The sequence below is a fragment of the Limanda limanda genome, chromosome 4 (genome assembly GCF_963576545.1).
Source record: "Limanda limanda chromosome 4, fLimLim1.1, whole genome shotgun sequence".
Classification (NCBI taxonomy): domain Eukaryota; kingdom Metazoa; phylum Chordata; class Actinopteri; order Pleuronectiformes; family Pleuronectidae; genus Limanda; species Limanda limanda.
In genome coordinates this window covers 25,788,887-25,816,233 of record NC_083639.1, presented here as the reverse complement: position 1 = coordinate 25,816,233, position 27,347 = coordinate 25,788,887, and the positions used below count along the sequence as shown (strand labels likewise).

General features: G+C 41.7%; 1 protein-coding gene across 1 annotated transcript in view; it reads left to right on the top strand.

The window, feature by feature from the left end:
• The window catches only part of arhgef10la (Rho guanine nucleotide exchange factor (GEF) 10-like a), a 114,098-nt gene that overhangs the window by 39,320 nt on the left and 47,431 nt on the right, over positions 1–27,347 (top strand). Inside the window, exon 16 of the mRNA XM_061070604.1 lies at positions 11,499–11,599. Within this exon, the coding sequence (XP_060926587.1) occupies positions 11,499–11,599 (101 nt within the window). The remainder of the gene's footprint in view (positions 1–11,498; positions 11,600–27,347) is intronic.

The following is a 27,347-nucleotide window of genomic DNA, read 5'->3' as shown; positions in this document are numbered from 1 at the left end:
ACTTGAAATGTTGTGGGTAATTTATACTAACTGTATTTACCTTGTCATATACAGACATAAATATAAACATTTTGTTGTGTCATAGGCTGATTTGAGCCCTGAGGAAACTTTGGGCACTTGACTAAACGCCTCTGCATCGTTGTGTCATTCTTAACATAGGTCTTTGCACAGTATTTGATAATGTACACAGCCTTTTCTTCTACATTGGATGGGGTGAAATGTCTCCACACATGAGAGAGTGCACGTGGCATTGTTCTGTAGAATAAGGTGAGAAAAAAGTTTGTAAAAACACACTAATGCAATGCCAGAGATATAAATAGTTAGCCAAAAAATTGGAATAGTCTGTAAAAATATTTTACAATTGATGGATAAATGAATGGAAATAGGCTAGATGAACAGATGAACAATCCTCAATCAGCATGCTTCGAGTCATAATTCATCTCGTTTGGTGGGTGTGGCCTATCATCGTGTAATTGAACCCAGTCATATTAAAAAGGCAGTGCACAGAAAGTAAAGTTCTCTTCAAATACAAAAGCCGGTGCTCTGTGTTTGCATCAATTGACGAAAGACAAAGGCAGAGACTGCAACATTAGGGTTGCAAAATTCCGGGAATATTCAAAGTTGGAAACGGTCCATGGGAATTAACGGGAATTAACGGAAATTAAGGGGAATATACGGGAAATAAACTGGAAATGTTGTGGGTAATTTATACTAACTGTATTTACCTTGTCATATACAGACATAAATATAAACATTTTGTTGTGTCATAGGCTGATTTGAGTCCTGAGGAAACTTTGGGCACTTGACTATATGCTTCTGCATCGTTGTGTCATTCTTAACATAGGTCTTTGCACAGTATTTGCAAATGTACACAGCCTTTCCTTCTACATTGGATGAGGTGAAATGTCTCCACACATGAGATAGTGCACGTGGCATTGTTCTGTAGAATAAGATGAGAAAAAAGTTTGTAAAAAAACACTAATGCAATGCCAGAGATATAAATAGTTAGTCAAACAATTGGAATCGTCTGTAAACATATTTTACAATTGATGGATAAATGAATGGAAATAGTCTAGATGAACAGATGAACAATCCTCAATCTGCATGCTAATATATTTTCCCAGTAATATCATGGAAACTTACCTGACTAGTCCTTCACTCTACAGCAGGCCTCAATAGCCCTGCTGTAGAGTGAAGGATGCTGGGAGTTATCTGTGCATGTGATGGAAGAATGCACAGTGGAGAGTTGAAACTCAACGTGCAGCGTTTGCTGCATTCCATACGTCTTTAAAATAGAGTTTAGTTAGTCAAACAATTGGAATCGTCTGTAAACATATTTTACAATTGATGGATAAATGAATGGAAATAGGCTAGATGAACAGATGAACAATCCTCAATCAGCATGCTAATATATTTTCCCCAGTAATATCATCGATATTCCCGAGCTTAACTTCCCATGGAAAGTTTACGGAAATTTACCGGAAACTTTCCGCCCCTTTGCAACCCTAATGGCAACCATCAAAGTTTCAGCCGTACGACTGGTTTGGAATCTGTTTCTGGTTTGTTCTGATGAAGAGTCCGAGCAGACGTGCCCCCCCGAGCCGCTCTGGAGAATCCCTGTGACCTCATGTCAGTGTCTGGACTGCAGAGGGGCTTCTCACATCATCACTTATGTATGAGCAGGGCTGTGCTGTGGACAGGTGCATGGTGGGATACCACTTCAAAGGTTGGTCCGCCCGAATCAGGGAGAAATGACTTCCTACGATGTCCGGCCATGCACACAGTTATCCGGTTGTGTTACTTCCACCCAGGAGGTTGTGTTTTCTTGTTTTTGGTCAAGATTGCACAAAAAGAACCGGACGGATCAACAGGAAACTGGAAAAGCTCGATACGTTTCCTTTTGACAATTTAAAGGAACTCTCTGACACAGTAGGACTGCAAAGTGCTCCTCTCAAGATGTTCCTCATAACATCCATCACATTGTGGTGCTGCAGTCTATGTGATATGCAGTTGAATAGCACAGTGCACCCACCTCCACCTTAACACCACCTATACCTCTCAGACTTGGTGTTTTCTTGGTGTTCTCACAGTCCTCGACTTTTACCCAACTCTCAGGTGTAGTGGGCTTGAAACTGAACGGCACCTCCGACACATTTCCTTCAGTCGACTGGAGAAGTTTGTGTTCCTGCTCCAGTAATCAAAACTAATTGGGAAACTCAGCCCCTTGGTTTGTTCACTGAGGTTTTATATATAATCGTATCCCGACATGCTGTGGTCCCTATATTCATTTTAATACCGCGAGCTGATTTATGGTTATGTCCTCTTTTTGTCTTTCTGTATGCTGCCGATACTCTGAACCTCATAAAGCCAAATAGAATAAAAATAAACCTTTGTACATTGAATTTTTATGGAATTATTATTTTTTTTACGGCCCTTTGTTTTACAAGACCACAAGAAAATCAGAATTGAGGAAGTAGTTGAAAAACTGCTGTAAACAACACTCTGGTAACAAGCTCCGCTCGCTGCCACTCTCCAAACAACTCTAACGCTCGACTCTCTTGAACAGAAAGACTTTCTCCTTCTCTCACTTGAGGAACGCAGCGGGGGGGGCACATGTCTGAAAGCAGCTTATGTTGCCAGACTAACTGCTGCTGGCGTTTTTTTTCTGTGAGGAAAAAGTTTCTAACGACGTCTGTGAAGATGGTAAAAATATCGACGGAGATGCTGAGTTTACAATACTTTCCTGTTGTCGATATAGAAGCTGTTCATGGGGTATTTATGAACATTACTAGAGCCAGCCACCAGGGGGCGATCAAGAGCCTCATGGGAAGCAGTGAAGTCATCCATCTTTATCTGTATCAGTGAGTGTGTGTTTGTGTAGCGGTTCAGTCTTCAGGCTTCATTGTTTCCCACCTGAGGAGATCCTCTGTTTTTCCCTCTATAAATCAAACTCCGATATATAGAAGCTGATCGTGTTTGTTTTTTAAACTATACTAGAGCCAGTCACCAGGGGGCGATCCATATACTTTTTTTTTTTTTTTAGAATATTTTATTTTTTCCAAATATTTTCACAATGCAAGACAACTGGCAGAGCATGCAGAACACTCTACATTAAACATTACAGAAAATTACAAAACAAAATAAAAAAAATACACACACAGATGAAATAAAACTAATTAAATAAATAAAGTAAATAATTCCCCCCACCCAAAGAGAAAATAAAAAACTAAAAAAAAGTTGGTGCATAGGATGACACATCACAGAGAAATAGATCAATATACTTTCTTTTTTTTTTTAGAATATTTTATTTTTCCAAATATTTTCACAATGCAAGAGAACTGGCAGAGCATGCAGAACACTCTACATTAAACATTACAGAAATTTACATAACAAAATAAAAAAAAACACACACATAGATGAAATAAAACTAATTAAATAAATAAAGTAAATAATTCCCCCCCACCCAAAGAGAAAATAAAAAACAAAAAAAAAGTTGGTGCATAGGATGACACATCACAGAGAAATAGATCAATATACTTTTTGGAAGCAGTGATGTCATCCATCTTATATAGATATAGAAGCTGTTCATGGGTTATTTATGAACATTACTAGATCCAGCCACCAGGGGGCGATCAATATACTTTTTTTTTTTAAAGAATATTTTATTTTTCAAAATATTTTCACAATGCAAGAAAACATGCAGAGCATACAGAACACTCTACTTCTATTAAACATTACAGAAAATTACAAAACAAAATACAAAAAAATACACACATAGATAAAAGAAAACTAATTAAATAAATAAAGTATTATTTACTTTATTTATTTAAGAGAAAATAAAAAAAAATAAAAAAGTTGGTGCATAGGATGACACATCACAGAGAAATAGATCGTTACTTTTTGGAAGCAGTCATGTCATCCATCTGTATCTGTATCAGTGAGTAGGGTTGAAAAATTCCAAAAATATTCAAAGTTGGAAACTTTCCATGGGAATAAACGGGAATATACGGGAATTAACGGGAATAAACTGGAAATGTTGTGGGTAATTTATACTAACTGTATTTACCTTGTCATATACAGACATAAATATAAACATTTTGTTTTGCCACCTGAGGAGATCCTTGTTTCTCCTTCTATAAATCAAACTCGGTCCTGAATCCACCTTAACTCTCTCCCCTGTTTGTCAAATCTGTCCGGGACGGGACGAACAAACTCTCAGAGGAGACGCCAAAGTGTCTCCTTCAACTCGTCTCACTTTTCTGCAGAGCAGTCGTTTCCCTGTTTGCTTGTGCCGAGGGTTGTTTGGAGGGGGGGGGGCGGGTGGAGGATTGGATGGATGACAGGCTGCCACTCGGCTCTCACTGCTGAATCTGACTCGTCCTCGTGCATTAATGTGACAGCGCGAGCGCCTCGGCACCGACCTGCTGGCGTTTCTCAGCCGGGCCTGGCTCCTCCCTTTGCTTCCTTGCCCCCTTCTGCCCTTTCCTCCTACCTCCTTTTTTAACAATCCCTCCTTTTCCTCTCGTCTCCCCTCTGCCAGCCAGTCTACAGCTCTCCATTCCGGCAGTGCACCACACCTGCACTGCGGCTGTCAGTCAGCGGACAGGAGGGGGGGGGGACCTCCTCTCCTCCTCTGTCTTCGGCAAATTGCCTCTGTTTATATTTAAGCAGCGAATTGTTTGAATTACTCCTCTTTGTGAAATCCGCACTTTTTCAGCACGTCAAGGAAGTTTGAGATCTTACTTTACTTCTGTTCCATCCTGTCAGCGATCTCACCCTCCCTCTGTCTCTCTCCCTCTCTCCCCTGCCTCTCTCTCCCTCCCTTTCCCCATCCCTCCCTCTCTATCTCTCCCTCGCTCTCTCTCTCTCTCTCCCTCTCTCTCTCCCTCTCTCTCTCTCTCTCCCCATTCCTCTCTCTCCTCTGTCCTCTGTCCTCTGTCCTCTGTCCTCTGTCGTCTGTCCTCTCTCTCCTCCCTCTCTCTCCTCTCTCTCCTCTCTCCTCTCTCTTCTCTCCCTGCCTCTCTCTCTCTCTCTCTCCCCCTTCCTCTATCTCCCATCCCCCTTCCTTTCTCCCTCTCTCTCCCCCTGCCTCTCTCTCTCTCTCCCTCTCTCCCCCTTCCTCTCTCTCCCTCTCTCTCTCCCTCCCCTCTCCCTCTCTCTCTCCCTCTCTCTCTCTCTCTCTCTCTCCCTCTCTCCCCCTTCCTCTCTCTCTCCCCTGCCTCTCTCTCTCTCCCTCTCTCCCTCCCTCTCCCTCCCTCTCTCCCTCTCTCTCCCTCTCTCTCTCACTCTCTCTCTCCCTCCCTCTCCCTCTCTCTCTCTCTCTCTCTCTCTCTCTCTCTCTCTCTGTGGCTACTCCTTCTCTCTCGCCACTTAAAAACTGTCCCTCTCTTCCTCTTGTGCGGCTGCATCTTCTTCTTCCTTCCTTTCTTCCTCTCTCTCTCTCTCTCCCTCTCTCCCTCCCTCTCTCTCTACCTCTCTCTCTCCCTCCCTCCCTTCCTCTCTCTCTCTCTCTCTCTCTCTCTCTCTCTCTCTCTCTCTCTGAGTGTCTGTCTCAACCATTTCCTTCCTTCCTCCATGAAAAGAAAATGAATTTGCAGCAGCAGAACTCCCGGCTGTTCACCGCTCTCCGTCTCAGTTACCTCCTAACGATGTCTGATGATGTCTGATTGTCACGTACATACATTACATGTGTCTGCAGAACCCCTCCCCCCCCCCCCCCCACACACACACTCTGCCCTTCCACTTCCCTTGTCTCTCTTTTACCCCCCCCCCCTCCTGAATCCCTGTGGAACAGGTGACTGGGACTAGGCCGTTATTTCAGAAAGCTCCTCAGTGCTTCAAGAAGACGGCTCGTCCTTGACTCGACAGCCTGCTGGTAGTTCCAATAAAGGCTGATCAGTCCGGACAGCAGAGTGCTGAGTCACTGCTAACTCAGGGGCCACGCTGCCTGTCTCACTTTAGCCTGTTAATCACTAAGAGGTTATTTTTACTTCAGTTGGCAGCAGAGAGTCAAATATTTAATCGCCGCTGGTCGAACCAGGCGACTCACAGACGCTAAATGTTGGGAAAAGGATTTAACAAGCAGGAAATGAGTTTGTATGTTTCTATTTAGCCTCTTTCTAGGCAACTTCCTCATAACTCCTAACCCCATCTGTCCTTGCTCTATGTAACCATGGTGACCGGGTGCGATCTCCAGTGAGAAGTGTTCAACAGGTTGGATACTCGACCTGCAAAAACAGTTGTGTAACGGGTAAAATACAAAGGGTACAAATGAGTAAACCTAAAATAGAGAAAAACTTCCTGTAGTTAATATATTATCAGTGGCTTTGCTTCTTGTAAAAAGTTTTAACTTTTGAAAAACCACAAGCTAGGTACGTTGTCGAGTTAAATACAGTGTTTAACATAATGAGAAGTCTGAACAGAGTTTGGCAAAATTTGTTGCAGCAGCAGCTCTTTTTGTTCAGGCAGCCGAGGATCATGGGTAATTTCCACCTTTCAGTTGTGTTTCTGAATGGGACTACGCAGTCAGAGCTTCATTTTCTCGATATGAAAATCAGTCCAACACAGCGGCCATTCGAATGACTGGAATACTGGTATTCATCAAAAGTTACACAGTGATGCTTTAACAGAGTCTTGTAGGTTTTAAGTGACGGCTCTCACTCAGTCGGGGGTGAAAAAAACACTTCAAACCACTTTGCTGAGACCATGAATTCTGAGACCCTTCAATTATTGACTCTGGCATTGAGGGAAGCTGAGTTTTTAACTTTTGGAACTTACTTAAATCCCTTACATGAGACAAGTACGTTTCTCATGTAACTAATTGTTATGTGTTGACCATCCCTTGTGATGTTCAGGTTGTGTAACCTTTTCTTGTTGGAATAACTGTAAGAGCTGGTTGTCACTGGATGGATCTTTATTATAGCGACAGTAAATAAGACAAAATAAAATGCAGAGAAAAATACATTGGATTTGACCTGAGTACTGAGACGTATGAACAAATAAATAAACCAAAAGCTTGTTTGTACAGCAAAAAATTGATTCGCTCATGAATGCATCACAAATATTGTCTCACAGTTTTTCTACGTCACAGCAGCAGCGTTGGCCAAGTCTCATTTCATGTTGGCACGTAGTGAGACCTGAGCTAAATCTGTCTCAGACAGCTGAGTGTTTGAGGAGGGGTGAGGGGCTGCCTGGAAGGATCAGGCTATAAAAACACTGTGTGTGTGTGTGTGTGTGTGTGTGTGTGTGTGTGTGTGTGTGTGTGTGTGTGACATTTATTTGTTTGCATCTTGGCTTTGTGGCCCAGCACCGGTTACTGAGGGGATGAAGGAGACACAACAGTTGGCTGTGATAGAATACGTGAGACAATCCAAAGTGATTGTTTAGTTCTCTAACAAACAGTCTGTGCCAATGAAGTCACTCATATCTTGAAAATGTTTTAATAATTGACTGAACTGTCAGAAACCGGATCAAAGAATATCTGAATAATAATCAGTTAATGATAAATCACCTTGACTTAAAAAACATTCAATTAAAATGTCAATAATCCTGAGAGAAATGAAGGGAAGTCTCTGGTCCTTTTTATATTCAAATCAATTTTATTTTATATTCTTTGTAACAATGAATACTGGCCCAGAATTCATTTTATATTGCCCTGAGGCTTTGTGCACAAATAAAAACATCAACAAAGGTAGAAGCTTTTTCATTGTTCAGCTCTTTTCAATAGTTTTTAATTGTTCAGTTCATTATTAGAAACAAATGAACACTTTTATTTTTGTGACTCTGCACATTTTCTACATGAGCGGAACAAAGAAACATCCATTTAATACACAACATATTTACGACGCAGGCGAAATGCAAATCCCAGCACGGAGATGTGTGATCCAACATGTTGTAAGGCCTTGAGCAAACTGTGTTCCCGTCATGATTTACATCCAAGAGGACGGATATTCCCCCCCCCCCCCCCGTGAAACAATAACTCACAGGATTGTGATGCATAGATTAATCAGTGCGAATGAAACAACATCTGTCTTTTGAGAACTGCAATAGGTGACCTGTTAAGTTGTATTTTTATTAGTTTGATTATGACTAATGCATGAATTAATTTTCGAATATTAGACATCACGGAATGAAGGAACAATATTAAATATTAAACAGTCACCACACTACGAGCTTGTAAAGTTTCCTTTTGAGAAAAACTTCCCGTAGTTAATATATTATCAGTGGTACAGAGGTACGTCGTCGAGTTAAATGCAGTGTTTATCGACAGGAAACATTTAAAATAATGAGAATTCTGAACAAAGTTTGGCAAATTTGTTGCAGCAGCTGCTCTTTTTGTTCAGGCAGCTGAGGATCATGGGTAATTTCCAACTTTCAGTTGTGTTTCTGAGTGGGACTACGCAGTCAGAGCTCTGCACGATGCATTGATAGGCTTTTCATTTTCTCGATATGAAAACAGGTGACCTGTTACGTTGTAGTTATAGTAGTTTGATTATGATTAATGCATGAATTCATTTCCAAAAATATTAGACCTCACCGAATGAAGGAACAATATTAAATATTAAACAGTCACCTCCCTGTGAGCTTGAAAAGGTTCCTTTGAAAACTTTGTTCCTTCAGCCATTCAGACGATATCAGGAGCAGTGGGATTGAACTGGTGGCTTTTTGCACTGGATCCCAGCTTCAAGGTGGAGAAGGTTTATAGAAATCTCACACTTCTCTGTCCGTGTTTTGTATTTTTCAATATCTTACTCAGGTCTTGTCAACACCGTTATTCACAACATTAACCAATAAGTTTTTCCTGGTAACCACCGCAACCACCGACCCACAAATCTACTATTTCCCAAACTGGAAGCACTGCTTTTGTCCCTAAATGGACAAAACATTCATAACTACTTTGTTTCTAGTCTTTTTGTTGCCAATGGTGATGCTGCACACACACACACACACAGACACTCACACACACACTAAGTACTCTCCTCCCACTCTGTCTGAACTTGAACCACCATCAGAAAAGCTCTCACTTATCAGAGCCTGTTCTGTTTGTGCCTGATCTCAGCAGAATTCGCACATTAGTGGCATTTTAAGCATGGGAGCCCATCAAGAAGCAATTTGCCGTGACCCTGCTGTGTAATCATCACAACCCACCGCCGTGCGGGCTGGAATCACAAAGCCTCGGCTTAGAAGAATGAACCTCAGTGGAAACTACAAGCAGACAAGACCCTGGTCTGACGGAGGAGGTCTTGCTGTTTGAAGAGGAAGCTTCTCTCCTCCCTGTTGGTTCCCGGTTTGTCTGACGGTTGTGTACTCTTTTGTTGTAATGCAGCACATCCAGAGTTTATGTCAGAAATACATTTTTCCCTTTGGTTGTGGCTGGACTGCAACAGCAGGACGAGAACAGAGAAACATGTGTGAGACTGAGTGAGTGATGGGGATTCATCAGGTGTCAGTTCGTTGGTTGATCAGAGTCAGTAGCCGCTGATTCGGCTCAAACACTTTCTATTACATCATCAGGGAGCGTTTACTGTGGACCGTAAATTAAGATGGACGACATGACTGCTCCTCTAAAGCGGATCCAAAGCGTCTTGATCGCCACCTGCTGGTTGGCTGCAGTATAACAACATGGGTCAAGGGACAAACTTTGTCATATTCTGAATATTTGAGGTCGTTTTTTGTTTGTTCAAGTGTTCATGTTTGGTTTTATTATGTTATTTGCTAGAAAACGTCCTGATTGACAGCTCAGACTGTCTCACGATTGGTCAAGCAAGCGTCTCAGAAGGACCTCGCTACCATAGCTCCGCCCCCCCGATTGTTACAGCGCAGACTCTGGCTCCAAATGTGCAAGATGGCAGCGTTTTTTGATATTTCAGCTTAATTTCTGGATAGCGGGAGGAGGTGGAGGCGCTGCATTTATCTGTATGTACATTTCATGGAGTTCGTGGGTAGAGTTGTTGCTACTTTACCAAGTTTCAGAACTTTGTCTTTTCTACTTTCTGAAGAAGAACATCACCAGCACCGGCCTGCCTGGGCTCGCTTCCCTGTTGATATAGAAATCAATAAGCTTCCAACTTCCTTCACTCTTCATTTAAAGTCGATAAAACCAAAATCGTGGTCGCTGTTTTTAATACTTGTAACCTTTAGCAACATGTGAATGAATATAAAAACATAAATGTGAGGAGGAGAGAAGGAAACAATTGAGATAACGAGCAGGAATAATGGAAATACGGCACAATGACGAGCTGAATATGTTAATAATCATATTTCACGATCTAATGACATGTGCTGACCTTTCGAGGAGGTTTTTTTTTTTTTAACATAATGATCCAAACTACAACCGCAATTTTGCACAATGACCATCAACACAGCAGCAGTACACTCGTTACAAACAATTTTTTATTTCTGGACTCTATCTGCAGACACACAGGAGCAGAGACGGGAGAAGTTTTGATATAGAAACTTGCAGGAAAGAAAGAACTGCGGCCGGCGGGCAGAGTGGACGTGTAGCTCTGAGTTTCTGTTCCAGTGAGCAGGAGACTGAGGTTCAACTGAGTCCAGCTGATCTCCAAATGACGGAGCACAGCAGGCAGGGATTCAAACTACTGCGGTTTCTAGAGATCGGACAAAGACTTCGGCTGGAAGTGTCAGAGCAGGGCGGCGGGGGGGGGGGGGGTGGTGGAGGTGGACCCGGGCACAGGTGCACGGACTTTAAGAATTGCAGGAAAAGAAAGAGACCGGCAAAGTAGAATCTATCACGAAGGCAAAAAGGCAGAGAGCAGCCGCAGTGTCCGGACCACAGAGTGTGACTGGGCGACCTGGGGGAACTGCTGGGTTGAACTGGGGTCACACGCTGAATCAGGCAAGTTGATTGGAATAGAAGCTGAGTCACAGGTGTGTGTGAGTCGACACACAGCAAGACACACACATGCTGATATCAGAGCAGTGGTGTCCTTGGAAATGATTCTGTTGATTCACTCATGAAAAGCAGATCTTACAGACTCTGCAAAATGCCATAATCACACTTTAACATTCTGACAATTTTTGATATTCTATTTTATTCTATTTTATACTATTTCTATTTTCTTTTTTTAGGTTGTAATTATTACTATTGAGCATTGCTAGAAGAGAGCCTGTGACTCAAGCATTTCATTGCCAGCGACTGCTTAATGTTATTGTTGTGCATTTGATAATAAAAATCTTGAATCTTGAATCTTGAATCCATTCCAATAGAAATCACCTGTAGTGAATGAACACATCATTATCTGACCCTGAAATATACGACAACCATAGGTTTCTGTTAGAAAAACACATTATTATGAGTATAATAAACTTTTATTATTATCTTTTACTCGCGTCCTTCCTCAAATCAGTAGAAAACTCCAGTGTTCTCTTGTGGAATCCTCTGCTCCGACCTGTTGAAACATGTATTTTCTGTCCATGTGATGTTTGTGTTTGCACCTGATCCTGATTGTGTTTATGTTTCCTTCTGTGTTTTGCTGCAGGTCAGGGCGTCCTGTTAGTTTCATGATGGTCTTCAACACTCCCAACCCCCTGAGTAAGATCTCCTGGGTCAACCGACTGCACCTGACCAAGATCGCACTACGTAAGTGCACACACACACACACACACACACACACACACACACACACACACACACACACACACACACACACACACACACACACACACACACACATACAGAGAGGATTGCTATGTGTTTTTCTATTTAAACAGCCTGATGTAACGCAGTGAAATACAATAGCAATGTTTAAGTCAGAGGCTCAGACACATCATCGGTGTTTGCTTCACAATGCATCTGTTCCACCTTTTATATATAATCTCAATGGAACAGAAACTCTCAACTGGGTCATGTGGAGTTGATGCTGCTGAAGAAAGAGGCAAAAAAACGGTGTTGAATTAATAAACCTCATGTCTCTGATGTATAAAAAACAAACTTAACATTCAGGGAAATCTGGTGTTGCGTCACAGACAAGGTCGTGGATTCAGAGCTTTCACTCGCTCGTACGTCTGCATCGGCCCGAGCAGCCGAACCCGGTTCATGGTAGGGACGGGAATCGGCAGGGACCTCCCGATACGATACGATCACGATACTTAGGTGGCGATACGATATGTATTGCGATTCTGTAAGTATTGCGATTCAATATTATGATTTCCTGCGATTTCTTTTGGTTATTTTTTTTTTTTTAAATACTGGACCATGGCAAATGTTGAATTATACCTTCAAATACAACACAGTCAAATTCACTTAGAGCTTTACCAGTTTTATTTCAAATATTAACATTAACTAAATGACTCCCGGGCAGCCAATAGAGAAAATAAATAAAAATGTGCCCTATTATTGTATAGCCCCTGTCAACTGCACACAAACTGACAGATTAAGAAATGTATGCTACTTAGGCTACTTTTAAACAACTCATAAAAGGTAAATTAAATAGAATGAATAAAAGTTTACTTAGAATATAAACTTTGAAATAAACAAACAGTAGGCTATGCTTCATTGTTGTTTGCATGTAGGCGATGCAAAGCTAGTGCTTGGGTATGTTTAAATTCCTGTACAAAAACAAGAGCTGGTCAACTTGCTCCCTCCACATATCCCTCCCGTATAAACCAATAAATAAGTTTAACATTTTTGTATTTTTAAAAATCGATTTTGGAGGCAGCATGGCGATTTAAAATCGTTTTAAATTCGTAACTGAATCGATTTTTTTCCCCCGTCCCTACTTCATGGAGGGAGTAGAAGTGGCCAGACGCTGCCCAGCAGGGAGCAGCACAGTTCTTTTTTCTTTCTATCCGCCTATAACCTCCCTCCCCCGCCCCCCCCTCCCTCGGCCCGGGCCTCAGTCTGACCACGCTGCAGCTCAGGAGGTCGTCCTCTCCTGGGCTCATCGATGCACGCTGTCATCCCGTGGCAGAAAGCAGAGACGGAACAACCGAGGACATTAATCTGCTTATTTGGTCGTGATGGCACGCATACTTCCTCTCCCCGTGTCGCCTTCAGCCCTCTTCCTTGTCACACACATTTTATTCTGGGTTTGTTGTGAATGCACTATGTGTCCCTCTACTACGCTGAGGTTGTGTGTGTGTGTGTGTGTGCAGCTCCAGTTGTGTTGTTGTGGCTCCTTGCTTCCCAGAGGCCATCGACGGGAGCATCGGCGCAGAAACATTCAATATCTCAGAGGAAGTTATTGTAGTAGATTACTAGACACAATTAAATGTTTGTGTATGTCTTTAAATACTCAAGCTCAACCTTGAGAACCTCAAGGAGGCTTTTAAGCGTTTTAGGCATTAAATAACATTTTTCTTATACATTTGGATATATTTTCCCCACTGTCCTCACAGCCTTTGTTTTACAACATATTTCTGTCTAGTTCGAGAAAACAAAACGACTACAAATGCTCAGTCGTGGCCGGCTGGTGGCGATAAAGTCTACATCAACAATCCCGTTATATTCTGTAGAGGAACGCTGTGGTTCTTATGATAGAATAATATCGAGTGAGGTAGAATCCAGTGAGTGTTGTTAACTTGTAATTAGACCGAGCCAAACGTAAAGAAACCAGTATAAATATAAATATATAAATATATATATAACAGTGATCATGTGAGACGTCATCACTTCCCAAACGCTCCGATTTACACGTACACAAAGACTTAAGATTCTGAAGATCTGCACCTTGGAAAGCGTTTATAAAAATCTCAGTTTTACTAATATGTCTTTTGCGTGTTCCTTTTCGGTGGAAAATGTTTTGCAAAATATCTGCGTTTATGTGGAGACAGGGCTGTTTGCCTTCCTTTATCTAGAGGATCTCCATCCCTGCACGCTACTGTAAGAGAAGAAGAAAAAAGAGAACAAGCAACAATGCCGTTCTGCTGGCTCTGTGTTTACCAGCCGGGTCACAGAGGTGCGTGAAGCATTCAGTGCATCTGTCGAGTCTTCAATAGAGAACGCTGTATACGGTGTGTGTGTGTGTGTGTGTGTGTGTGTGTGTGTGTGTGTGTGTGTGTGTGTGTGTGTGTGTGTGTGTGTGTGTGTGTGTGTGTGTGTGTGTGTGTGTGTGTGTGTGTGTGTGTGTGTGTGTGTGTGTGTGTGTGTGTGTGTGTGTTCGGGCCACACTCCTCCTCTGTGGCTGCGATGTGGACACGGGAGAATCGTTCAGAGTCAAATCATGGAGCTTCTCCACAGCTGGAGTCCCACAGAGATTAAAGAGACCATCAGCATCTATTAGGAGAAGCGGAAGCATGTCCATAGTCTTTCATTTGCTCAAATTGAATATGTTTATTGAATTTCCTTCCCATTTCTTACCACATTACACATGTGGAAAACATGTAACACCTTAAGATATTCTGCTAGAGTGTAAATAATGCACAATATTCAAACTCGTACACTGAGCGCCTCCATAACGGTTCAACTCTCAGCATCACTTTGTCACGTCGAAGCCTCGAGCGCCTGTCACACACATTTTTCTCCCGTGTGTTGAAATTAATATGAAAACTTCGCCTTTTAAAAGTTTCAGATCATTTGACTAATGAAGGGAAATTGAAATATCTGAGGTTTTTAGGCCTTTGGTCGGTTCCGATGAGAGTAAACCACCAGTAATCATATCCTGCAATTCCTTCATCAACATCATGATGAGCAGTAAAGCGTGAGGAGAGCAAACTTCGAGGTGTGAAGAAAGGTGATAAAATAACACAGAGCTCAAGAAATACAACGAGAACTGTCAGAAGAAATAGAGACGAGTTTGAGAGGAAGTGAAGCGAGAAGAGAAAGAGAGGAGGAGGGGAAAGATCACAGAGAAACAGGCGGTGTAGCCAGGGACATAAATAATATCTATACATTCACAGGAATCCAGAAGCTTTGCTCCTGTTGGGTTGGGACCCGACACTTCGCTGTGTGTCTCCAGCAAATCAATGAATGCTGCAGAGAGAATCAGAACCATCTTTACCCTTTTAATCTCTGTTAGAATGATGGACAGCGTGTATTTAAACACGTGTAAATCTGAATTATGTGGACAAATTGAATATCAAAATTGATTTAGAGTGAAATCCCAGAGGTAAGAGATTTAAATATGTGTTGCAGGATATATTGAATATTGAAACACAAAAACACAGAAGTAAGTTAAAACAAATTTCGATTTAAACTAATTAAAGTACAGACTCATTTAAGGACAAAATACATACATATAAACATCTGAGTAGAATATGTAGCCGTGGAGCAGCAGCAGTCATAAAAAGGAGCAGTTGCATAAAGGTAATTCACACACTCACAACAGTTGACCAGTTATTAGGAGATGTTACCATTAAGTCTGGATTATTTCGATATCATATACATTTTGTTTTAGACTAAAATCACAGATTTAAACATGTGTCGCATGACACAGTGAAGTTCCTTCTTTGCCAGTCCTGCATTTACACAATGTTAAAACATGAAAAACACATAAAGAAGTTTAATGAAATCGAGATTTAAATGTATCGAAGTACAGAGAATTTAAGTATCGAACACAACACATACATGTAATCATCTAATACATCAAACAGTAGAATATGTACACGTGGAGCAGCAGCAGTCATAAAAAGTTCATTCTTTGCCAGTCCTGCATTTACGGTAAACAATATTAAAGCATGAAAACACAGAAGTAGGTTTAAACGAACATCGATTAAACTAATTAAAGTACAGATTAATTTAAGGGTTGAACCAAATACATACATATATACATCTGAGTAGAATATGTAGAGGTGGAGCAGCAGCAGCTCTAAAAGGAGCAGGTGCATATAATTAATTCTGGTGCCAGTCCTGCATCTACACAATATTGAAACACAAAAACACAAAAGGAGGTTAAAACAAATTCCATTTTATACTCATTAAAGTACAGATTAATTTAAGGGTTGAACAAAACACATACATATATACATCTGAGTAGAATATGTAGCCGTGGAGCAGCAGCAGTCATAAAAGGAGCAGGTGCATAAAGGTAATTCACACACACTCACAACAGGTGACCAGTGGAAGAAAAGGCAATAAAGAGTAAATACAACTTTAAAATGAATGTTTGCCTCGTTAACGTCCTCACAGTTACGTCCCAGCTGCCGGAACCAGGGCAGGTGTGGAGCTCCACTTCCCACCAGTGCACAGTACAATCATTAGTCTTGTACACAAAGAGGATTCAACACAACACATAGTTTACACATACAATTATTATATGAGCGCAGTTCACTGTACAAACAAACACAAATACAAAAAAAAAATAGGGAAGCTAGTGCGTCACATGAGGCAGAACCAGTATCTTCTGTGTGGAGGAGACAGGAAACATTTTAAAAAGCAAACAAACAAAGTCCCACAGCAAGAGCAGCTAATGGTCTACTGGTGTTCTGCTGGAATAAAAACATAAATATTAAAATAAACACCAATTAAATGATACAAAACTACACCACTAATATTTAATAAACAATCCTCTGCTGTCGACAGGGAAACTGGGAAACGCAGCGTCTGTTTTCACACCCCCACGTGACCTCATACAGTGGTTGATGCAAATAATAGATTATCAAGCTCTCGCTGAAATATTGATAATCAATTCGGCATAAACTTCATTACATCTTGTGGGACAGTATAATTCACACTGGAAGTTTGATTTATAATCTTCAATCACAATTTTAAATGCGTCAGATCATTATGGATGTTTTTGGTCAAACACATTAACAAATATGATATTTTGTGTATTTGATGGTTTTAACCGATTGTGTTTATCTTTTAAAAAAGCTTTAATAGAGTCAGGGTATTCAAAAAAGAAGAGACATTAATTGAATAAAATAAAATCTGACTTGGGTTGAGAACTGGGTGCAGACGCCTACACATCCCATTTAAAATACAGGTTTTAAAATTAAATGTTTGCATAATGGGACTAAATGTGATAAACTTTGCTCTGTTCCACAATATTTAACTTCAATATTGGCTCCAATTTAAAAGATTTTCCTCAGAATACACCAAAAAACTCTCATATTCAGTCTTCAACCACCATCACGTATAATTCTGTGTTCACGCCATCACCACGCCACTTTACTTTATGATCCATTTAACCCCACGTGGGAGAGATGAGGGGGGGGGGGGTGTGATGGATTCCGTTGGATCCCCGGGGAAAACAGATCAGCACCAACCTGGTCAGGACGACAATTCCATGTTAATTGTTTTACACCCACACTTTGCCTTCCCATTTAACCAAATGTAATTACAATAAGGGAGTTGTTGATTTAATTTCACGCATGATGGCGTACCGTCGCTGAGGTTTCCTCCTCGGTGCAGGCAGAGGGCGGGCCTGCCCTGTGCTCGGAGAGGGGGGGAGAGGACCCACAGCCGAGTCAGCATTTCCAACGCACCCGACCGTGGACTTGTGTAGTTTGAAATGGGCGCCGTGCTCCCGAAATCGTCCCTAAATGGTGGACGGCACAAACAGCTAATGTACTCATGCATGATTTAGTGAGTGATTAGATATTACAAAGCTCATCTTCTCCGACTCATCTTCACTCCAGTGTTTATCCTGCTTGTGGCCTCGGTTCAGAGGAAAACACTGATATGTCTCTGTGCTGCAGTTTGGTCCCGGGTGTGAAGATCAGGATCAGATGAGACATGTGCTCTTTCAGTGTTTCCTCCCTCTGGTGTGTTGTATAGATTTGTATGTTTTCATGATCGTATGTTTGTCGGTCTGTTTCTCTTCCTATGTGTGACCATGATTACTCAAGAATGCTTTGACGGAATTTCCTCAAATTTGGTTCAAACGTCCAACTGGTCTCAAAGATTCACTGATTGGATTTCGGCAGTTGAAGGTCAAGGTCACTGTGACCTTTTGAACACATTTTTGATCTTTGGAAAGCAACAGCTCAGAACCACCTTGAGGATAGTTTGGAGGGTCTAAGGTCACGGTCACAGGGAACTCATGTTCTTGCTAACGCGATGTAGTTTGATCCCACAAAGGGAATTTCATTACATGGCACAAACATTCACGTGGACTCAAGGATGACGTGATTCGATTTTGGAGGTCAAAGGTCAGTGTGAACTTACTGAAGTCTGGTGAAAGTCACGATGGATTCACAAATTCATATTTATAGCCTCTTGAACGTGATATCTCGAGTCTGCCTCTGGGGAATTTCTTAAATATGTTGAACTGTATCAGGATCAGATGAGACATGTGTCAGTGTTTCCTCCCTCTGGTGTGTTGTATAGATTTGTATGTTTTCATGATCATATGTTTGTCGGTCTGTTTCTCTTCCTATGTGTGTGCACGTCCCATTCTTATGAACATAACTCAAGAAAGCTTTGACGGAATTTGCTCAAATTTGGTTTGAACGTCAAACTGGACTCAAAGATACACTGATCAAGGTCACTGTATGTAAATTTACACTTGTAAATGAACACATTTTTGATCTTTGGAAAGCAACAGCTCTGCAAAACCTTGACGATAGTTTGGAGGGTCAAAGGTCACGGCCACAGGGATGTTTTTGCTAACGCGGTGTAGATTGATCCAATATCAAGTCTGCCTCTGGGGAATTTCTTAAATATGTTGAACTGTATCAGGATCAGATGAGACATGTGCTCTGTCAGTGTTTCCTCCCTCTGGTGTGTTGTATAGATTTGTATGTTTTCATGATCGTATGTTTGTCGGTCTGTTGCTCTTCCTATGTGTGCGTGCGTCCCATTCTTATGAACATAACTCAAGAATGCTTTGACGGAATTTGCTCAAATTTGGTTCGGACGTCAAGTTATACTCAAAGAAACACTGATTGGATTTCAGTGGTTAAAGGTCAAGGTCACTGTAGCCTTATGAACACATTTTTGATCTTTTGGAAAGCAACAGCTCCGGAACACCTTGAGTACAGTTTGGTCACAGGGAACTCATGTTCTTGCTAACGCGATGTAGTTTGATCCCACAAAGGGAATTTCATTACATGGCACAAACATTCACTTGGACTCAAGGATGACGTGATTCGATTTTGGAGGTCAAAGGTCAGTGTGAACTAACTGAAGTCTGGTGGAAGTTTATTTATAGTTGATTTATAGCCTCTTGAACGTGATATCTCGAGTCTGCCTCTGGAGAACTTCCTTAATATGTTGAACTGTTGTCACTCGGACTCAAAAATGAACTGATTACATGTCAGTGATCAAGCGTCAAAGTGACGTCAGCAGCAAGGATCAGTAAGAGGAACGTTACGATACCTCCTTCTGCAAAATGCTGAAGCTGCACTCGTTCACGTGATTCCATACGATAGCCGAGCCCAGTGAGGCATGTTCCTAGTAAACAGCATTTGTCACTTTGTGAGTGGACTTGTGGTTACGAGTCCTCGGAACAGAGAGAGAGAGAGAGAATCAGCTTCACCAGGAGTCCCGGGCTCCATTAATAACCTGGTGTGCCAGTGCATCTCTTCTCTCTCTCTCTGAGTGGCTCCACCGCTTGTGAAGGCTCCTCGTGAAATAGCCAGGAGCGTCGGCTAATTAATGGGCTTTCTGGCGGCGGAATTAATTGCTTCCTACCGTGCAGTCCCAGCCCGTTCAGACAGGGTTACAGCTCCGGACTGTGATGGACCCCTCACAAGACGAGCGAGAGAGAGAGAGAAGGGAATGAGGAGAGAGAGAGAGAGAGAGAGGAGTAGGGAATGAGGAGAAAGAGAGAGAAGGGAATGAGGAGAGAGAGAGAGAGAGAGAAGTATGGAATTAGGAGTGAGAGAGAGAGATAGGAGTAGGGAATAGGGAGTAGGGTTGCAAAGGGGCGGAAAGTTTCCGGTAAATTTCCGGAAACTTTCCATGGGAAGTTTAGCTCGGGAATTTTGGGAATTTTGAAAAAAAAAAAAAACAATGCAAATTAAACGCTGAGCAATAAAAACATCATTCAAAACTCTATTTTAAAGATGTATGGAACGTTGAGTTTCAACCCTCCACTGTGCATTCTTCCATCACGTGCACAGATAACTCCCAGCATCCTTCACTCTACAGTAGGGCTACTGAGGCCTGCTGTAGTGTGCAGGACTAGTCAGGTAAGTTTCCATGATATTACTGGGAAAAATATATTAGCATGCTGATTGAGGATTGTTCATCTGTTCATCTAGACTATTTCCATTCATTTATCCATCAATTGTAAAATATTTTTACAGACTATTCCAATTGTTTGGCTAACTATTTATATCTCTGGCATTGCATTAGTGTTTTTTTACAAACTTTTTTCTCATCTTATTCTACAGAATAATGCCACGTGCACTATCTCATGTGTGGAGGCATTTCACCCCATCCAATGTAGAAGGAAAGGCTGTGTACATTTGCAAATACTGTGCAAAGACCTATGTTAAGAATGAGACAACGATGCAGAAGCATATAGTCAAGTGCCCAAAGTTTCCTCAGGACTCAAATCAGCCTATGACACAACAAAATGTTTATATTCATGTCTGTATATGACAAGGTAAATACAGTTAGTATAAATTACCCACAACATTTCCAGTTTATTCCAGTTTATTCCCGTTAATTCCCGTTTATTCCCGTTAATTCCCGTTAATTCCCATGGAAAGTTTCCAACTTTGAATATTCCCGGAATTTTGCAACTCTAATAGGGTGTGATAGAGAGAGAGAGAGAGGAAAGAGACGGATGTGGAGGAGTGTGTGGGAGTGCGTGTCTGTACGAGTGTGTGTTTGTGTGGGAGCGATGGTGGTGGTGGAGGAGGGGGGGGGGGTGAAAGGATGATTGAGACAAGCAATCAGTCCCACTGCAGGGAACAGAGGGCAGGCGGGGGGGCTGCTGCCTGCGGTTACACTGCTAAGTGTGCCGCTCTCTCGCCCCCCCCCCCGACCCTTGCACACGGATCAATAGATGAGTGGAGTGCGGCTTCGGGAAGTTGTGACACACACACACTCTGACACGTCTCCTTAATCCACTGTGTGATAACCTGTGCCATGCTGATGTGCGACGCACAAAAGGCATCAAACAGGCAAGGGGGGGGGGGAGGGGGGGTGCTGCACTTTTGTTAAGCCACGGATTCCGATTGTTTGGTTGCCACGGTGACGGATTTCTCTGCATCCATCCGTTGGCTATACCTTACATTAAGTTGTTATCTCTTGAGTTGTGTGTTGTTTGGTGTTTAATACACACGTCGAGGAGAACCCCACACACACACACATCAACACACACACACATTCACACATTCACACACATTCACACACACACAGTCACACACACACACACATTCACACACACCACCGGACACACACCACACACACATACACACACACATTCACACATACACACACACATTCAAACACACACTCACACACACATATTCACACACACACATTCACACACACACACATTCACACATACACATTCACACACACACACACATTCATACACACCACCGGACACACACCACACACATTCACACATACACATTCACACACACGCACATTCACACACACACACACACATTCACACATACACATTCACACACACGCACATTCACACACACACACATTCACACACACACACACATTCACACACACCACCGGACACACACCACACACATTCACACAAACACACCACACACACACACACACACACACGAATCAACACACACACACACACACACACACAAACACACATTCACACACACACATTCACACACACACACACACACATTCACACATACACATTCACACACACGCACATTCACACACACACACATTCACACACACACACATTCATACACACCACCGGACACACACCACACACATTCACACATACACATTCACACACACGCACATTCACACACACACACACACACATTCACACATACACATTCACACACACGCACATTCACACACACACACATTCACACACACACACACACACCACCGGACACACACCACACACATTCACACAGACACACACACACACAAACACACACACACACACACACACACACACACCCCTTAGTCCCTGAAATGAATCTGTCAGACAGAGCAGATTCTCTCTCTCTCTCTCTATCTCGCCCGTGCTCGACCATGGGAAATGTTTATGATGAGTAAACATGACTCAACAGATTTAATTAACAGATCCATTGATCCCTGGGAAATATGAATTGCACTGGTGTATTTAATTAGTCTGTATCTCTGACCCTGTGTGTCACCGGGGTTGAGGGAGCGGCCTGCTCGGCAAATTAATCTTCATCAGTGAAAAAAAGACTTGAAACAAAAGTAATAATTGGAACGAGGACTCCGCCCACTTGTTATTCTGATGATGCTGTTCAGACGCAGTTATTGTACAGTAGCTGCGATTGAGTTCACAGATCTGTAGACGGAACCCGACCTTCACCTTTCAGCCGGAGGAATCTCATCTCTCATATTGATTGCCTCTAATTAACACTGCGGAGGAATAAACTGGTTTATTATTTACAGCAGTCGTAACTGTCGGGATCTGACCCGCTTCTGGACTTTCTGCTTGGTCTTTCTGCTTTGTTTTTGATTCTACTTTTGCTTTTCAGTTCTTTGGACTTTGGACTCGTTCTGTTTTCTTTGGGTTTGGTCTTTGATTTAGATTTGTCTGCTAAACGTTCAATCGCACAATTTAACACCATTTTGCCACGGTTACCAATTTGAATGACGTTGACCTTTTAGCTTGAATCCGTTTGCGCCGTCATAATTTGAGTCATAATTCATCTTGCTTGGTAGGTGTGGCCTATCATTGTTTTTATTTTATTTTTTTTAAATACTGGACCATGGAAATAGTTGAATCAAATAAAACACAGTCAAATTCAATAAGAGCTTTACAAGTTTGATTTTACAAGTTTAGTAAGTTTGACAGATTAAGAAATGTATGCTACTTTTAAACAATAAATAAAAGGTAAATTAATTAGAATGAATAAAAGTTTACTTAAAATATCAACTTTGAAATAAACAAAAAGTAGGCTATATCTCCCCCGTAAAAAAACAATTAATATATATGTTGTTTTTTTTTTAATATATATTTTTTTTAAATATTTTATTTTTTAAAAATCGATTTGGGAGGCAGCATGGCGATTTAAAATCGTCATTAACAAGAATCGCGGTTTGTAACTGAATCGATTTTTCCCCCCATCCCTACTAATTGCACAACATTTGACACCATTTTGCCACAGTTACCAATTTGAATGACGTTGACCTTTTAGCTTGAATCCGTTTGCGCCGTCATAATTAGAGTCATAATTCATCTCATTTGGTGGGTGTGGCCTATCATCGTGTAATTTAACCCAGTCGTATTTAAAAAGGCAGTGCTCAGAAAGTAAAGTTCTCTACAAATATACAAAAGCCGGTGCTGTTGTGCCAATTTTATGTAACACTTCCTACTAGTTGCAGTTAAGTAGGTTAACAGGACCAGTTCCTAGGTTCGTAGGAGCAATAAAATAGTTAAACAGTGGAAATATAAATATAGTGAACACACCACAGACAATAGTTAGTTGAAATGCCGGTTTCTTTTATATAAGAATAATTAAATTCAAGTTCAATCTTCTTCTTGTAGGAAAAGAAAAGATTTACCATTTCCTATTTTTGGTTTTATCAATTCTATTTTGACTCCTGTTTAAATTGTTTTTTAAACTGTACCTTAATATTATTGTTTAGTTTCTATTTGAGTTATCTGTTATATCACTACAACAGAATTATAACAAGTTCTATTGAGTTCTCAATTTATCTTGAATCAGGCCTATTTAAACATCTAGTAGTATCTTCCTATGTTATACCTCAGCTAAACCAGTGAGTTGCTGGATAGCATTAGCACAGCACATCCATATGCTTAACCTACACAACAGGTGTTTGCATCAATTGACGAAAGACAAAAGCAGAGACTGAAGCATCAAGAGAATTTTGAAGTATTACACACGTATAGAAACCCATCGACCACAATAGCAACACTTACATGATTTTATAAACGCTTGGTGGGTGTTGTCCGTGCTGAGCGCCGCCTCGGTTTCCCTCCGCTGTGATTGCCAGTGGTTATGAGAAATATTAGCTTTGATTGAAATGACACATTACAATCAGACCTGTGGAAGAAGTTATGAAACAGTGTTCACCATCACGTCAGGAGATTAATTCCCTGGGAACATTGAAGCTGAAATGACCACAGCTCTGGATTAGTGTGAATCTTACTCATAATTCGAGTCATAATTCATCTCGTTTGGTGGGTGTGACCTAGTGTTGCACGGTGTACCGGTACTAGAAAGGTACCGCGGTACCATTACGTTAAAAACGATACGGTTTAGCATATTTTTAGTACCGGTACTTTATTAAAATAGCAGCAGTCAGAGCGCAGTCACTGCTCCGCCCCCTGTCACGCTGCCTGAATGCATTGACTGCGAGGGGCGGGGCTAGGCCTGCATAGCCGTATATAATCAATGCTATGATGCCACCATGTAGTTTTCATTAATATCTTGCTGTAGGCTAATACTAATGTGAATACCATTTGTTAAGTGTTCAAAAAGCTGGGCAGGAACAAGCTTGTAAAAAAGGGAACCCTACAGATGTTTTATTTATTACTTTCATAGATAAATATACCAGTATCGTATCGTATTTGTGGTATCGTATCGAAAGTATCGAGTATCGTGATATTTTGGCAGGTATAGAATCGAAGTCATAATTTTGGTATCGTGACAACACTAGTGTGGCCTATCATTGTGTAATTGAACCCAGTCGTATAAAAAAGGCAGTGCTCAGAAAAGTAAAGTTCTCTACAAACACAAAAGCCGGTGCTTGGTGTTTGCATCAATTGAAGAAAGACAAAAGCACAGACTGAAACATTGAGAGAATTTTGAAGTATTACACACGTATAGAAACCCATCGACCACAATAGCAACACTTACATGATTTTATAAACGCTTGGTGGGTGTTGTCCGTGCTGAGCGCCGCCTCGGTTTCCCTCCGCTGTGATTGCCAGTGGTTATGAGAAATATTAGCTTTGATTGAAATGACACATTACAATCAGACCTGTGGAAGAAGTTATGAAACAGTGTTCACCATCACGTCAGGAGATTCATCTGCTGGGAACATTGACGCTGAAATGACCACAGCTCTGGATTCGTGTGAATCTTACTTCCTGTTTGTCCGCTGGCGTTTGTTTCTGCATTTTAGGAATAAAAAGTTTCACTTGATGATGCAGTTTCTATTTGTTCCGGTTCACAAACCTTTCCTCTAATCCGACGCCACAGCTCGTTCCCATCGGCCTCTTCACAGACATCACTCGTTCCACAGAAGGTCATCCAGGCAAAACCTGATCCTGGAACTGTTGATGCGTAGCTTCTGTCTCTCCTCACACGGTTTGGCACATTGTCAACAGCATGATACCACATGGGCCCGACACCACTTTTATTTTTAGCACTTTTATTCTATTTCAGCCTCTCCACTTTCCCGCTGATGAGTTCCCATGCACTCTTCAACCAGAACGATGAGTTCAGGTGCTGCAGCTCAGACTGGGATTATCATATCTGCTAGTTTAACTCTTATAGCCAATTAGAAACGGTGCTTGTGCGTTCGTTTTGCTCTTCAACACAATTAAGTGGATTTTTTTTTTGAGAAGTTAACTTTTAAAAACTACTTTTTTAGTACTACTTCTTAGTTTTTTATTTTTCCAGCTGAGTTGCTTTACAGCCTTTTTTCCCTGGCAGCTGCAGAAGCACCTCCGGGGAAACGCACACCTCCGGCTGGGAAGCACTGCACTAATCTCCCTGTCAGTCTTTCTCGTGCAATGCATCCATGCAGCAACTGCGTATTCCACAGTGTAGATCCACTTTTATTAGGCATCGCGTAAAAACTGTAGAAGTTCAAAGTGGATCCTGACTCTTCTCCCGTTGACCTCTAGGGGGAAAGGGGCCGGTTGAGCATGTATTTAGAGAGCTCTGCACATTCTAGCAGTTACATGCAGGCAAGTGTGATTGATTCAATGTTTACCTCAGTGTGGAGGATTCCCAGGTGATGTTGTGATCAAGCCCAGCTGATGGTGTGCTGGTGTGAGTGTGTGTGTGTGTGTGTGTGTGTGTGTGTGTGTGTGAGTGTGTGTGTGTGAGAGCATTTGTCCATAAACAGTGAAATGACAGCAGCACTCACAGTTCATCGAGTGGTTTTCCTATCGATGTTTCCAGGTGTGTGTGTCTCTCGCTGCGGAGGACAAGGTTCCTCGGTCAATAGGAATGTGTTTTTGTGTCCTCGGCTACAGCGAGGTCAGCTGATGCACATGACTCAGGACGTGACAGGGGTCGAGTGAAGCTGTAGACGGCTGGAGGTGAGCTACTTGTGTGTGTTGGGGGGGGAGTCGAGCAGGTTAACGTGAGGCGTTTGTGACGCTTGAGGAAATAAATGTTGAATGGCACCAGGTTAAGCACATCCCTCTGTTAAGGAGGAATATTAACTGTTGATTAATCTAGATTATCTCATTTGCACATTGGTGGCAGTGACTGGTTTCTATTCCCACTTGTTACCGTACAGTGGCTGAAAGGATCTTCTCCCAGTATTACACCCTATTTGGATCCACTAAATCCATAATTTTGTCAGGATCTGCATCATATTGCACTCAATCATCAGTCTGATGTTTTAACTTTAAGATCCATGAATTATTTGTGAAAACACGCAAAGTTTCAGACGGTGATATAACAAACTCCTGGATCTCCGCCTTTGTCTGGATCTGCACCAAAATGTAACGGGTTCATTCTTGGTTCATGTTTTGTGAAACATCCATTCAGTAGTTTTTGTGTCATCCTGCCGACAAACAAATAAAACAACAAACAAATAGACACGGGTGATAACAAATCCCCTTTTAATTGCCTGATGATGTAACTGACGATGTCCTTCCGTTGCTTTGTAAATCAAAAGTTACACAACTGCCCTGGTTTTGAGATTACTTCTAATACGCTGTCCTAGAAGAAAGTATAAAATACAAGTTGAATCAATATCCCAACTTTTTATTTCCATAATAGACCAATGATATGTAAGAACAACCAGTTCCTTGCATCTGTAATACAGCGATTTAATGATAACATGGTTTTGATTCTTATTATGTCATCTGGCTGCTGGCTTCTGTGACTTCCCTGCACTTTGCTGACACTAATTGGTAGATATCGGAAGCCACAGTAAGTCGCATGTCCTCGGCCCCGGCTTGTAATCACCCTTATGCAACTGTTTTTTTTTTTTTACCCCCTAGTCTGTGTAACTCCTATTAGTGGTAAATGCAACACGATGTGAATCTTGTATGAATCACAGCTCGCCGGACTCGAGACCGGAGAGAAACTCGGGAGTAAACACGTGAAATAGAAATGTTGTCGGTGAGCTCTTCCGTTTTTTACTACAG